Here is a 14,410-nt window from a genome sequence, read left to right as displayed (position 1 = left end):
AATATAACACCGGATTCTGGATTTTACTGTACAGATCTAGGACTGGGAGAAAGGTGTACACTCGACGTACTCTCATATGTTAGGCGCCAGAATGAAATGCCTTGTCAAAGATATTAAAACTCTAATGATGATCGTACCCTTCTAGACACAAGATAACTGCCCATTGAACTAAGTGACTTGCCGCAATGTGAAACATGTTACGTACTTTATTTTTGCTCTGATTGGCTTTTTTTGGGTTCTCTTAACGTCGTTTTTATCTTCTGCTTAGTGTTTTTGTGCACTCAGCCTTGTAGCTTACTTCCGCTGAACTTCACACAAAGAGGAAGAAAGAGGGGGGCCTGCACATGTTTCTCTTCTCGGTCTCTTGTGCTATTTACATGCATGCCTCTTCTCACTGCTACCTGCTCGCTACAGATTTAGCTGTCACACTTGTGTATTTGCAGTGCTAGTTCCTGAACCCCAGGAGATATTTTCAGAGCCTTCTGTGTTGGCGGTAACTCTTTAGCAATTTCCAAGCTTTCAGGGTGTAGTTAACAGCTTTTATATCTCTTCTACTGTTCAAAATGACTTAACGTTGCAGATACTTTTTGGTCTAGGTGTCTTGAATACAAAACCACAAGATCTGTGGCAGTGCTCATGGCAGAAAAGTACATAAAATTCAGGCAGCTGAGGAATAAAAGGTGAAAGAACACAGACAGGAACTCAAATGCAAATGTTTCCAAGGCTTTCCTGGATGATACTTAGGTTTTCCAGACTTATTCCCAACTGTGTATCCAGGGTGTCTTTTCTCAATTTGCGTGTTTTTTGCCAGAACGGTGCTGCTGATGAATCCCTCTGATATCCCTCTGGAGTTCCTGGCGGTATCAGAGCAGCTCAGCAATGTCAGGCACTCACAGAAAGACGCCTACATCATCCTCATCAAACACGCATATCAGTCTGCTTTTGGTGCTCGGTACCCCCTGGACTGCATGCAGAAAGTGCTGGAGGTAAACTTGGCCAGATCCGTACATGTGCCATTTGCTTGTTGGATATATTTAACACATGAGTTCAGCAGTAGATTTGTACAGTCCAGCACATCTCATTTAATGGCACAGGGAGACAGAGAGTTATTGTGTCTCAGAATAGCTCAATCTCTCCTGAGATTTAAAAAAAGACAGGGGGTCATTTGTTATTTTTAAGAACTTGTTTTGTACTACAACCAAACTCGGGACTTTAAAAACAATGGGCAGAAGTGAAATGCTCTTACTTCATCCATACTGGAGAAATCTTCAGAGAAACGTAAACAGGCACACTGGGAATGACCTGATACTTTGCACCAATATTTAACTGACCATCTTGCTTTAAAAACTACACTCTTTAAGTGACAGGTATTTATATTTGAAGACTCAATCGATTTTAAGTAAAGCTACAGTATGTACAATGTGTGGTGCTTTGAATGAACCACCAACAAATACATCTGAATAAATTGGTGGATGTGGAAATCATGATAAAATACTGCAGGGTTTATTTATTTATAGTATTTTAGCAACGGTTGCAGGACAACAGTAACATACTCTATATCATGTGTCCATTTAGGAAGTAACCGTGAAAGCCACAGTTTCCTTCCTTGTTTCAGAATAACCACATTCTTTGCAACATCTTGTCCTTTGAAAAAAATAATAGTTAAACGTGTATTACCATGTGCTGTCCCTGACTGTGAGTTCTAGCCTTCTTGGTGTAACCTGGCTGTTTTAGACCAGTTTTCTTAATGAGCTACACATCTGGCCCAGGCATAAACTTGGCAAATTTATAGATTTGTTTTCTTTGCCATGTTTGCAAGACTGTCAATAGGCGGAGCCTTTTGTCCAAAACCAAGGATAATGGAGAGAGTATTGTGTGGAGATACATTGGGTAGCTGTACTAATTTGATTGGAACTTATTTTTGTGAATTAATATTAACAATTTCCCTATAGTTTCTCAACACCTGTTTAACGAGCGCCTAAGAAATGAAAAATGTTGCCACCTGCTGTGGAAATAGTGAAATTGATTGTTTCAATTTTCTGGATATCAAGGAAGTCATGATGTTTTAAAAAGTCTGTGAGTTGTGACTAAAGTTTTAAGATACCGTTTTCAGGCCACTCTTCAGCCTTTGAAATATTAAGTGAAGTCCAAATGAGCTTAAAGTAAATACTTCTAGTATTTGTGAAATAGTTACACATTTGTGAAATGTGTACATATAGATTCCTTGTTATTTCATAAGATTTCCACAGTGTCAGAATTCATTTTAAGACGATTAAATTGCCATAAAATCTACAGGAAGTTAGGAAGTCTCTTATGAAAAATACTTAATTTGTTGAACTGATTTTTTTATCTCCTCCAGTCGAAAAAGGTAGAAGAACTCAGTCCCATCTTTTCAGACATCACAGACATTTTGGAAACAGCTGTTTCTGTGGAGGACATTGACAAGGCCAGGGAGCATTTACTTGAGGATCTGGAAAGGCTTAGGGAGAAAATTGGACTTCCGGCGCCAAACAGTAAGAAATCAGAAGGTGAGGCCTCCTTGAGGGTGTTTTCATGAGCACTCTTACACGTGAATTACAGCCAGTGTGAGGTTTTCAGGAACTGAATTAAAATTGTGTTTCCTCCTCACTGCGACAGGCATGCTGCAGACTCTGTCACTGCCCATTGCCAGGTGTCACACGTACCACTGGGATAAGGACAATTTCGGTAAGAGGATCTATCACTTTCTCCCGCAGAGCTTTTAAACAGAAGTTTCTGTCGTTATTATCATTCACCTCCTCTTTCCCATGCTTAAATATCTCACCTCCTGAGCCCCATGTTGTGGGAATCTTCCCTCACAACCTCCCTCCACCTGTCTTCACTCTCTCAGCAGCTCCCTCGTTCATTCCTTACAAGTGAGGGCCGGGGCTGTGGTTTCCTCAGCCTGGCCAGTTAGTGCCGAACATTCAAATATTGAACATCCCTACAAATTCTGCCATCTTGTCACATTGGTTAGACTTGAACCAAACTGTTGAATAGGGGTATAGCTGTATCAGCTTCACTGTCTTACTTCAATACGGCACTGTACTGCTTTTAACTTTTTATTTTTACTAGTCCTCTTTCTGTTGAATTATACACATAAAGAAGTTATTACAAACTGGTTCTGGTGTCAAAACAACAGGCTAACTGTGATCTAAATAAAACACATTGTTAGTTCCTCATCTTTTAGTGTATGATCCATTCCTTGTAACTAAACGTCAAGCTTGGAAGAAGCACCATGTCCACAGTGACCCTTACTGAACGGTGGTAGTAATGGAGTTAGATTGTGTGGGTATTTGCAATGCGCTGAAAACTGATCATTGCTGTATTATAGTAACGTTTAACCCCTTTTTTGATGCAGGTTGTCTGAGGCTCTTGCAATGCCAAAATTGGATTTTCTTTTCAGATTCCTAAAAACACTAGCTCACCTATAATACAATTTTCTGTACCAATGAGCCTGTATAGCACTGGGTCTGTGTTTAAATAAGTTCTGTCAAACATTTGTATACAGCAATCTGACCATTCTCCAGAAAGACATGTCTAAATTATCTTAGATAATTGCTTTGCAGACCCTGACATAGCAGCAATCCAACAGGTTTTATAGTAAACTAACAGAGCTATTTAATTGCATTCTCTTAAGATGGTGGCTTATTACTGTAGGTTATGTCATTTAGAGGTAATTTGGCATAACAAGTTGTTTTAGTAATCAAGCAAATCACTTGCTTAATGGATCATTAACTTCCTAGTGTTTCTAATCTTTAAAAATAGATTATTTAGGGTAAACTACTGTATTGGCAAGGTTCTGGATTGGGATACTCTTGGAAAAGTGTTAAAGATGTCTACTTTAGAATTCTGATTGTGAAGCACAGTTTATTGTGGAACAGGTACAAAAACTAGCTAACTGTACAGCTTTCAGCCTGCTGCAGATGTTTTTACACTTACTTTTGTCGTCGTCTGTATTCTCAGACATTTTGAACGAGATCTTCCAGGCCGAGTGTGACCTGGCTGAAGCTCAGCCCCAGCCAGATGAGGGGGAGGACGACGAGGAGGAAGAGGAGGACGTGGAGGAGGAGGAGGTGGCAGTGAACGGCTGTGTGGATCACAGAGCCTCCACCTTCTCCACCGTCTCCATCCTCTCCACTGCCTCCAAGGACTCCATGCTCTCCAGTAACTCCTTCTCCTCCATCTCCTCCTCCTCGTCGGGGCCCAGCCGGCTGTCGGTGGCCTCGGGGATGGACAGCGACTTCTGTGAGGACACCGAGGAGGAGAGCAGCACAGACAAAACTCCCAAAGCCAGAGCCAGGCTGGGCAAACGCATCTCCATGCTATTCAAGTCCAAGAGCAGCAACTCGCTAAACCGGGCAAAAAGCTTGGGAAACACAGAGGCCAAAGACTATGTAACGATCAGATCCAAGAGGTCGAACTCTCTGCCCCAGCAGGTTCACCTGCAGAGCCCAGAGAATATGTTTCTCAGGAATGTCTGCTACAGGAGGAGACCTATCCTGAGCTGCGACGAGGACACCAAAACCACAACCCTAAGGGTGGTGGTTTTTGGTGCAGATCAGATTACCGGAAAAGTGGCGAGAGCCTACAGTAATCTCAGGTAAAATCTGAATAATCCTTTTAACTAACTTGGTTCAGATTTTTCTCATTTTTCAAGGCTGTGTTCATGATATTATGAAATATTAATAAATTCTGCTGAAGTGTCTGGTCACACTGATACGTCAGCATCACATATGTAAAGTTAGCAGCCAGACACTGTTGTTTTGCCTTATTTAGGACTCTTCCCCTTGATATAGCCAACTCTGATCAGACAAAAAGAATTAGACCTTTTGGAAAGAGTGCCCTATCAAGTTATGATGTGTGTAAGGGCATATAGTGGCAGTGTTTAAAGAAGACTATGTTTTGGATGAGAATTGATTAATATTCATATGCACAACTCATTATCTGCCTGATATGCTTGTGTGTGTATCTATGGTTGTCTTTATAAATGTGCATGTATTTTTTTCCCCTCTAGACTTCAGGAAAGCAGGTGCCCTCGCCTAACCAGGCTCTTTAAGCTCCAGTTCTTTTTCATCCCAGTGAAGAGGAACTCCAGCAGCCCTGCAGTGGGAGTGTCCAGCCCTGGCAGTCTGTCAGACAGCCCTGGGAGGGGCAGCATGGCCGTGGTAAATACCCAGCAGGGAGTCCCCTTTCACTGCAGCTGTGCTGCATGCCAAGATGAATGAAGAGAAAAGGCACTGACATTAGGATGGAAGCAGGAGAAATGTTGTTATTGATTTTCTGTGGTAGTAAATTGCTGTGATTCACTGAGCAGCATTCTTATGTGAACCCAGGCGTACAGAGATGAAAAGGTCCCGCAATAAAAAAAGCTTTATAAAACAAATATACATTCTAAATACAGGTTAAATTTTATTATTACAGTAAAGTATGGGTTAAATTTTAATATTACAGTAAAATAAACATATTTTACTTATTTTCCCCCCAGGTTTTTTGCCTTTGTGATATGATATGTGTTATAAGAATACAGCATGCCAAACTAAACCAGAAATCTTGTCTCTTGGCACAGGACCCGAGTCTGCCCTGCCTAGAGGACAGCACCAACGACATTGCGCAATACCTTGGCATGCTGGATCCCTGGTATAAGCGCAACATGCTGAGCCTCCTGAACCTGCCCGTGGAGGTGCTCTGCCAGGTGAGGGCGCTGTCCTCAACAGACACAGGGAACTGAGCAGCTCTGACCAGCCAGCTTTGGGTCCTGATTTTACTCTTACTGCAGAAAATAACAGATAACTATAGACAATTAACAATTAAATATAAATACGAGAGCTGTAACGTACATAGGATCAAAGATCCTATCTGAATTTTAAAACGGAGAATTACAAAATATCAAATATAAAAGTTAAGGCAAAATGTAGACCATAAGATGATTTTCCGCCTGTATCTACAGTATGAGTGTGTACATCTATAAGTAAAGTATGTGCGTGCTTGAATATTTTAAGTCATATGAGTACAAAAGCTATAGCTTTCATTTCTTGTGTTGTATTAAAACAGAAAATTCTACATTTAATCTACAAGTTTAGTCTGAGTAATATCCATTCAAAAAAGATATGCTTATGCTGTGCCACATCTTTAACAGTTGTTTTCGTATGGCTCAGATGTAAGGGTTCTGTGCGTTTTTCAGCAAACTTCCAAAACCGAGCCTGACGTGTCCAGCAGCACCAGAGAGCGGCTGCCCATCCTGGCGGACATGGTTCTGTACTACTGCAGACACGCAGCTCGTCCAGTGCTGGTCCAGCTCTACCAGGCTGAGGTGAGGCCGGCAGTCTGACCCTCCACCTGCCCCATCGCGCTCTGAGCCCGGCAGGCTTGTCCAGACCTTTCCTTATTCTTTCTTAAACTTCTATAACACTTTCCTGGACACTCCACTCAAAAGGGCTTTACAGGTAATGGGGACTCCCCTCCACCACCAATGTGCAGCCCCACCTGGATGATGTGATGGCAGCCATAGTGCACCAGTACGCTCCCCACACACCAGCTCTCAGTGGGGAGGAGAGCAGAGTAATGAAACCAGTTCAGAGATGGGGATTATTAGGAGGCCATGATTGGCAAAGGCCAGGGGGAAATTTGGCCAGGATGCCAGGGTAATGCCCCTACTCTTTTTGAGAAACGCCCTGAAATTTTTAATGACCACAGAGAGTCAGGACCTCGGTTTTATGTCTCATCCGAAGGACGGCGCCTGTTTACAGTATAGTGTCCCCATCACTATACTGGGGCATTAGGACCCACATAAGCTGCAGAATGAGCGCCCCCTGCTGGCCCCTCTAACACCTCTTCCAGCAGCAACCTTAGCTTTCCCAGGAGGTCTCCTGTCCAGGGACTGACCAGGCTCACATCTGCTGGGCTTCAGTGGGCTGCCAGTTGTGAGTTGCAGGGTGATAAGGCTGCTGGCTTCAGACTAGTATTAGAGTAGTGCCGGCATTGATGCCTAGCATTTCCGGTCATGTGATTTGCACGATCGATAGACGTGTTTCCGTGTGCTCTAACCCGGTCGGCTGATTGCCTGCTCTGTGATGTGGTAGCTGATGCTGGCAGGCGGGATGAAGCGAACGGAGGTGTTCATCCACTCCCTGGAGCTGGGCCACACCGCTGGGACTCGTGCAGTCAAGGCCTCTGGTGAGTACGGGCAGTAGGGGGAGCCATCGCGCCCTCAGCCTGCTTTTTGACGAACATCTGTTAATTAGTGTAACGGCTCTGCGGGTTTCCGCCCTTGCCCTCACTGCCGGCTGAGCTAAAGGAGACCTCCCTCAGCCCGGCGGCTGCGATCCCTGTTGTACGCAGGGGCGTATTCTTTACATTAGCAACAACCTTTAATAGGGGAACTGCATCACTATTTTTATATTTCGAGGGTTAGAAAGAATCGGCATTGATGAGTGCGTTGTCCAACAATAGTAAAAGTAAAATGTACACAGTAACTTGTAAAACCTCCAATTTCCGCCACAAAATAGACAAAATTTCCAGGTATGCACGGTGCCATTTTGCTGTTCTTGTCTGCGATTGAGACCGAGGCAACAAAACTTCCGGAGAGGTGAAGCGGCCCTATTACATTGTAAACAAGAAGATATTGCTCTCGATTCAGAGGCAGTTTTGCCTCTTTGTTAACTCTGTATGCAGATCACGTTGGAAACTTCCTGCGGTGAAATGTCTGTTTGTACAGCCTGTACTCACTCGCTCGCACATCAAATTACACGAGTCATTACTGTGACTAGTGAGCAGGAAAGGCCGACTTTACCTCAACAGTCCTCGCCCTGGCGAGATCAGGGGTTTGCGCCTATCCAGTACTTCTGCGAAATTCACGATTTTGTGCTTAATTCGGGATTTGACAAATTCTGTGATGCCGTTCATTAGTTTATTTTGTTACCGAGATTTAATAACCGTTCTGAGAAATTGGGACTGTAGTTCCCATTTAATGTCGCCAACAAAGGTAAACAAATTTTAACTAATTCTAACACTTCTTAAAATCAAACTGCAAGCTTAAAACAAACGTGTTTAAACATCGGTATAGGGCGCGTTTCTCCTTTCTGCAACTGAGAAGGAGACAGGGAATGAAAGGCGTTAACAACGCTTTAAGCACTTAAAGCTTGAAGCACTTTAAACTTTAAGCGCGACAGGACCGTGGAGAGACAGAACACTTGCAGAAATTCCTTAACATTTTCCGCATCGCTCAAAGTGTTGCGTTTAGCGGCTCAGCTGTTCAGTTTCTGCATTCTTCCGGAAAGGAAAACCCGGTGACAAATTCCTTTGAAAATTAATATCAGATTGCTCTGACTGTGTTGAATGTTGAGCTAAAAAAACGGAGTCAGCGTCAAGTCACGTGTCGAACCGTGAGAAACAAGGAACACGTGACTGGCAATTTCCCAAAATACTTGGATCAGGTATATACCTAAAAATAATTTGCTAAACCAAAAAAATGCTGAAATTCATTTGTTTGATTGCTTTTGTCTGAGTTCCTTTCTCATATCTTATTGTCTTGTGATGATAAATTATTTCATGTAATCAAATAAATAATTATAATGCATGATTTGAGTACAATAGCAGCGGTCCGCACACAGCCTTGTTGTCTTTGCCTGCCCCTTCTGAAACGTGCCGCATTTCCTTTTGCAGGGCCAGTCTGCAAAAGATTTGGGATTGACGGGGACCGGGAAGCAGTGCCGTTAACACTAGAAATCGTTTACAATAAGGTAGATAATGGAATTTAATTTAGAGCACTTATCATACGCACAAACATGGAACAATTCCCTCCTGCCAATAAAGAAAACGGCAGTACTGGGGTCTGCGGAGCCTTTATGCACTGTAACATCATCATGACATCTGTAAAATACTTAGGAACAGCACCACCTTTACGGCACTAGTTACACGCCTTTTTACACGGCTGAAGAATGACATTGGTCTGAAGTGTCCCAAAATGTTTTTTTTTTAATTATTCAAACCTGGTGCACAACACAAAACCCCTTTCTTTTCAGTGTTTAATTTTGTACATCTCCTCAAACTGCAGGATGTACATTCTGCTGTGGGAACTTGCAAGCGTGTTTGTTTTTTTGCTCTTCTAGGTGAGCGTCAGTGGGCGAAATCAGTGGAGTAAAGTGAATAAAATCTGCACCTCTGTTAATCTCACCAAAGCCTGTAAGAAACCGGAAGAGCTAGGTATGGAGCTGAGGGTTCTTCTCTGATACCTTGAATTTGAGGATGCAGCACCTTTTCTATCAAACAGCAGGGAATGATGTAATACTTCATGATATGACAAGTACAGCATCAAATAATAAATACACTCTAGAAGTCATATTGGTTAGGCAGGTATCACAGTTGTGTATCTGGAAGTTTTAAAACTTGAAGTGTTGTGTTGCAGTCAAGTCAAAGTTCAATGTCACAATTTGATTAAAGAATTATCATTTTTCTTTTCATACTTTAGTGAATTAAATCATTTAGCACGTCCAATGGTGAAACTAACTTCCCCATGTAGAATGTAAACGATGCCAGAATGTAAAATATACATACATTTGTAACAGGGCTCACTACACAGAGCGTGTTACTGAAGGGCTGTAACGCCCTTGAAACTTAGTGTAAAGTTCTGCTGCAGAAGAAGAGCCGGTGTTTTGGCCCAGAGGAATTCAGTGCTGTCCAGGGGGTGGCGCTATGTACACCATGAGCCTGCAAGAGACTGTGATCGAATCCCAGCAGGGGCAGGGCAGAGTAACAGGCAGATCTGTTGTAATCCACTCTGTCCAATTTTGTTTAGATTCAAAAATGGAGTGCCTTCAGCTGACCATGACAGAAGTTCTGAAGAGACAAAACTCCAAGTCCAAAAAAGGTTACAATCAGGTGAGCAGAAGGCAGGGAACCAGCCTGGGTTCAAGATGGCTTCCAGAACTCATTGAAACAAGACTGAAAACAGTTTCCATCTGAAGCCGGGAAAATGCCTTTGGTGGTAAGATCAAGAAGGCACTGCGAGCCGTAGTTAGCTGAAACCTGAAAAAGTGTTCAAATGCATTTCACTGACTGGCTTCAAGACAGGACACATAGTGAGAAAGGTGTACAAAGCTGGCTCACTCAGAATTAATTTACGCTGGTCAGATTTGAATTTTTTGTGACCTTTTTTTCAGAATGTCCTAAACCTTGTTTTTTCAAATAATTCTGCAGCAACTCAACACCACGCAGGTGAAGGTGGACAAAGTCCAGGTGTCAGGAGCTTGCAACACCACCTTTGCTGTGTGTTTGGACCAGGATGAGAGGAAGATCTTTCAGAGTGTGACCAGGTGCTGAAGGCCGGTTATTCATTTTCAGTCATTCATTTCATATTCATATTTATTGCATGTTAAATGAACTGAAGCAGACTTCGTTCGCTGTTATCATGCCTTGGAAATTAAACATGCTTTGTATAGCAGGCCTTAACTACTTTGGCCTTAAAAGCAATAAGCATTTTTTAAGCACAGTACTGAAGTAGAATGCATGGCAGGATCCACAGTACTAACATGGCTGCCCCAAACACTGCTTGAACGTTTTCTGTTTTTACCTCATTTCAAAGTAGGTAAAAAAATGGAACTAGAATTATGAAGCTATGTTCTACTGTGAGTGCTTGCTGCGTCTGATTGCTTTGCAGTTACCTGACTCGTGTTTTGCAGGTTTTGGGTTAGGGAGCAGCATGCTGACTGGTTTTCCCTCTTGCCTTGCAGGTGCGAGATTTCCGTCTGCTACAAGCCGGAAAGTGGGATGCACTGGAGGATCCGGAAGGCCCTGTCCTCTCAGCCGCTTTGTCCTGAGTTCTGCTCACTCCTCTGCCTCCCTATCTCCACCTTCAGCGGCGCTCATTCCTGATGACGTGCCCGGAAAGCAGCTGGCTTCATGGAAAGCCGTAGCCTGGAGGCTTCTGAATCCTGGGAAAAAGAGTAAAGCAGCTCTTCTGTACCTGGACTGAAGTCCGTGTCTCCTGGTGCTGGGAACAATAGCTTGTCACTGCTGTTTTTCATACACTGTAGTCTAGGAGGTGCAAGGCCGGTGACCCCTGCCCTCATGGCTCATGAGGGTGGAAAATAATTTTGCAGAAAGTTGGTGTTGACTTTTTTAAGAGGGTTTTCCGACAGTGTTTTTTTGTCGTCACAAAATGTTTGTCCTTACAGGTGAGGTTTTATCGTCTCCTTTCAGAAGAGCCCACCTGATTGGGTGAGCTCTGACAAACATTAGAGGGTATTCCCTCTGTGGGGGTGTCTCAGTGTGGCTCGGGAGCATGCTGGGTAGGTCAGGTGGCTACCGTGCATTGTTCAGTCCATGAGGAAAGGACACGGGCACCTCCTCATTATTCCCCCTGTCGGGACCTGCTCACTTGCTTTTCTGTCCTACAGTATGCTCGAGTTCGAGTATGGCTCTGTAAGATACAATGCTCTCTATGAAGAGCCTATGACAGTCCTTTTCTGTTGAGCTTTTGTGCAGTGAAAGTTCAACTGAAGAGAGAAATTGAGGTAATTCATATCTTAATATTTTGATTTTTTTTTTGTATTGCTAAAAAGAACCTAACTAGCAGTTTAGCTGACCTGACTGCTTTTGACAGATAACTAGGAAATAAATCCTTTTATTAATGATTTTTCATTACGATTATTTAAATTTTCACGAAAGAAGCAACGCTTCCACTTTGCAATTATGCAGAAGTGTATGTTTTTCTGTACATACTAATTTAATGAAAAAATATGGCCAAGATTTACTGTTAGCATAGAGATAGGCGATTGCTTTGCAGTCCTATCAAAACAGATATGAGCACATACTGTATAATGCTTTCTGTATCCTTTTCATAGTAACCAGGATTTGTCCATTTTGTCCACATATTTAAAACATATTGTCATTTGTCCACATATTTGATGAACAAGTAGACATTAGTTACACAATAATTACATGCTGGAAAAAGAGAGTGACGTCTGCAGGTTCTACAACCAAAACATGATGTATTTCCTTATTTCCAGAATGAAATTACCCATACTCTGACACAGTTCCTCACTTTATCCTACCATTTGGTTCTGTGAGGTATTTTTAATTATTATTGTGATTTCTTTATATTTTTACAGTGTTCATGGACAGTGAAGAACTTTGCCATATGCCATGCAATATCTTGTCTGTCTCCTCATTGTTTGCATGTACTGTGCCGCTAGTGAATATCTGATGAAATGTGCAATAATCTGAAATGTTCTCTAACCGATATCATGCATAAACTGCAAGAACTTGCCACAATAATCATGTTTTCCCATTGCAGCTAGAACCAATTGCACTCTAATTCTTACAGCACTAATATCCACAATCACCAGAAACAGATTTTATTTTTTTCTCAATCTTATTGTAAAACCAACACACATTATGCAGTGTGAAAATCAAAGGGCACATTTACACCTCATCCCTAATAATCCATATATCCTGAATCTCAGTTAATACACAATGCTAGCTGTGACTCTGTATGCCAGGAAGGATCTGATAATGCACTGACATTGCTTACTACCTGAATTATACACAGAATTATATACTGCAATACAGCACCTCGAACCTAAGAGACTCTCTTGAAACACTTTGACTGAAGTGACCTCCCGTGGGAGGAAGTTTTTTATTTTCTCAGGGAGGTGAAGGAATTTTTCCATTATCCCAAGTGGGAAAAAGTAATTCCTTAAAAACAGTAGCTGGCTGATCTCCATATGCACATTGTAACGTGCAATTACTGTACCTAGAAGGAGATACAGTATGGTACATCTCAAGATTAGAAAATAATGGAAAAATTCTAGTCTGTATTTATGCACCTGCATTTTGGTACGCAGATAAAAGGGACTGAAATATGAAATATGACCTTGTGTGACTAGGCTTTGAGCTGACATTCTCCGTAAGTCATATGGAGGGAGAACACAAAGATGAAACTATGGTATAATGAAATGGCTGTACAATTCTATTTTTTGTTTTATGAGTTTGTTTTTCTTTAACTGTATTATTAAGGTTAAGGTCTAGATCGAATCAAGAATTAAACCCACTCACCACTTCCAAATGATAAATTGGGGGAGTTAATTGCAAGTTACCATTAGGTATAAGTATGAAAAGCTCTGGAAAGAACAATAGATGCCAACAAATACAGGCAATTTAATTTGGGAGTGTTGGGGGTGAGTCACAGTTTTGATTTAATCCAGTCCTTAATCTGTACAGAATGATAACAAATGTTCCAGGTGTATCTAAAAAAACATATTTTGTTAGATTCATGCTGAGAACTTTTTCAGCCAATTTGTACCATCTCTGGTCTAACCTTCCCTATGGGAGTCCTTCATTTGAAAATGTTTACATGTTTTGTTACTATGATTTTGTGCATCTGTCATTATGAAGCTTTTAAGGTTTGTAAAATAATGTTATACAGTATGTAAAGACTATTTGGAAAAAAAAATCCTAACGATTTGTAAAAAAAAAAAAGATTATTTTGCACTAATAAAATGTACAATTGAAAAGGGCTGCTTAAGTTTTATTTCTTAAACGTATTTTTACACAGGAAACATAGTTTTAAAGCACGAGGCCGTGTTTCACACCTGTTGCAACTAACAAGGGGACGTGTCTTGTGCAGAAATACTTCTGAAAGTTGCCTTACGATAACACCTGAATCAATGGAGCACAGGCCATCAGCAAATACGTTCTTAGCTCTTCTGTATAGTATCATTAAAAAGGCAAAATTCCTTGAATTCTCGGAAGTTACACACCTTTAAAGTATCCTACCAAAGATATGTATTTACTTGATGAGTAAAGATGTTCCTAATCCGTTTGGTTCTTTTGAGGTGGACACAGGCAAAGGTGATGCAAAGGAATAGGAAATTGGTAGTTTCACCTCAGGATACAGTTCCAGTAAGAACCCCTTGCCTTTTTTGTCGCTAAGGTGTAATTACTGGTATTGGAATTCTCCTCCGACACGTTAATATGATACTGTATTTGATCTGTTCACGGAAGCTATTGGCTATGGGATGTTTTAACCTCCCCCCAATACATAATAAAGTTCTCCAGCTGTCCTCCACATTTATTAACTTGACAGGTAATGACGTTGATAAAAACCGTGCTAAAACTGGAAATAACTTCCTGAAAGTGAGCCTATCGGTTAATAACTTGTGTTTATAGAACCTATAGTTTTTTTTTAATGAGAACCACATTCAAAAATAGGTTACATAGGGACATAGGAACGTGCAATTTCTGCAAGGTCGTCGTCATTCCACAGCTATTTTAAGCATTCGCACAAAGTGAACAAGGGTGGTACAGGGAGAGACTTTTCTTTTTAAAAAACAAACATAGTCATTTCTATTAATAATACATGAGGTCATGCTCGCTTCTAAAGCCAGCGAGA

At 41.6% G+C, this 14,410-nt stretch overlaps 1 protein-coding gene across 4 annotated transcripts in view; it reads left to right on the top strand.

The window, feature by feature from the left end:
- The window catches only part of pik3r5 (phosphoinositide-3-kinase, regulatory subunit 5), a 36,437-nt gene extending 22,905 nt beyond the window's left edge, over positions 1–13,532 (top strand). For all 4 annotated transcript variants that reach the window (XM_088600001.1, XM_088600002.1, XM_088600004.1 and 1 more), the window contains 13 exons: positions 812–986; positions 2,360–2,528; positions 2,638–2,706; positions 3,985–4,621; positions 5,036–5,186; positions 5,588–5,713; positions 6,203–6,331; positions 7,101–7,194; positions 8,683–8,759; positions 9,129–9,222; positions 9,815–9,897; positions 10,216–10,331; positions 10,749–13,532. In XM_088600001.1, the coding sequence (XP_088456127.1) occupies positions 812–986; positions 2,360–2,528; positions 2,638–2,706; positions 3,985–4,621; positions 5,036–5,186; positions 5,588–5,713; positions 6,203–6,331; positions 7,101–7,194; positions 8,683–8,759; positions 9,129–9,222; positions 9,815–9,897; positions 10,216–10,331; positions 10,749–10,890 (2,062 nt within the window). In that variant the 3' untranslated portion in view covers positions 10,891–13,532. The remainder of the gene's footprint in view (positions 1–811; positions 987–2,359; positions 2,529–2,637; positions 2,707–3,984; positions 4,622–5,035; positions 5,187–5,587; positions 5,714–6,202; positions 6,332–7,100; positions 7,195–8,682; positions 8,760–9,128; positions 9,223–9,814; positions 9,898–10,215; positions 10,332–10,748) is intronic.
- The last annotated feature ends 878 nt before the right edge of the window (positions 13,533–14,410 follow it).

This window comes from Lepisosteus platostomus, chromosome 11, assembly GCF_059453375.1.
Source record: "Lepisosteus platostomus isolate fLepPlt1 chromosome 11, fLepPlt1.hap1, whole genome shotgun sequence".
Classification (NCBI taxonomy): domain Eukaryota; kingdom Metazoa; phylum Chordata; class Actinopteri; order Semionotiformes; family Lepisosteidae; genus Lepisosteus; species Lepisosteus platostomus.
The sequence above is the reverse complement of the archived record's forward strand: the minus strand, read 5'-3'. Positions and strand labels throughout refer to the sequence as shown.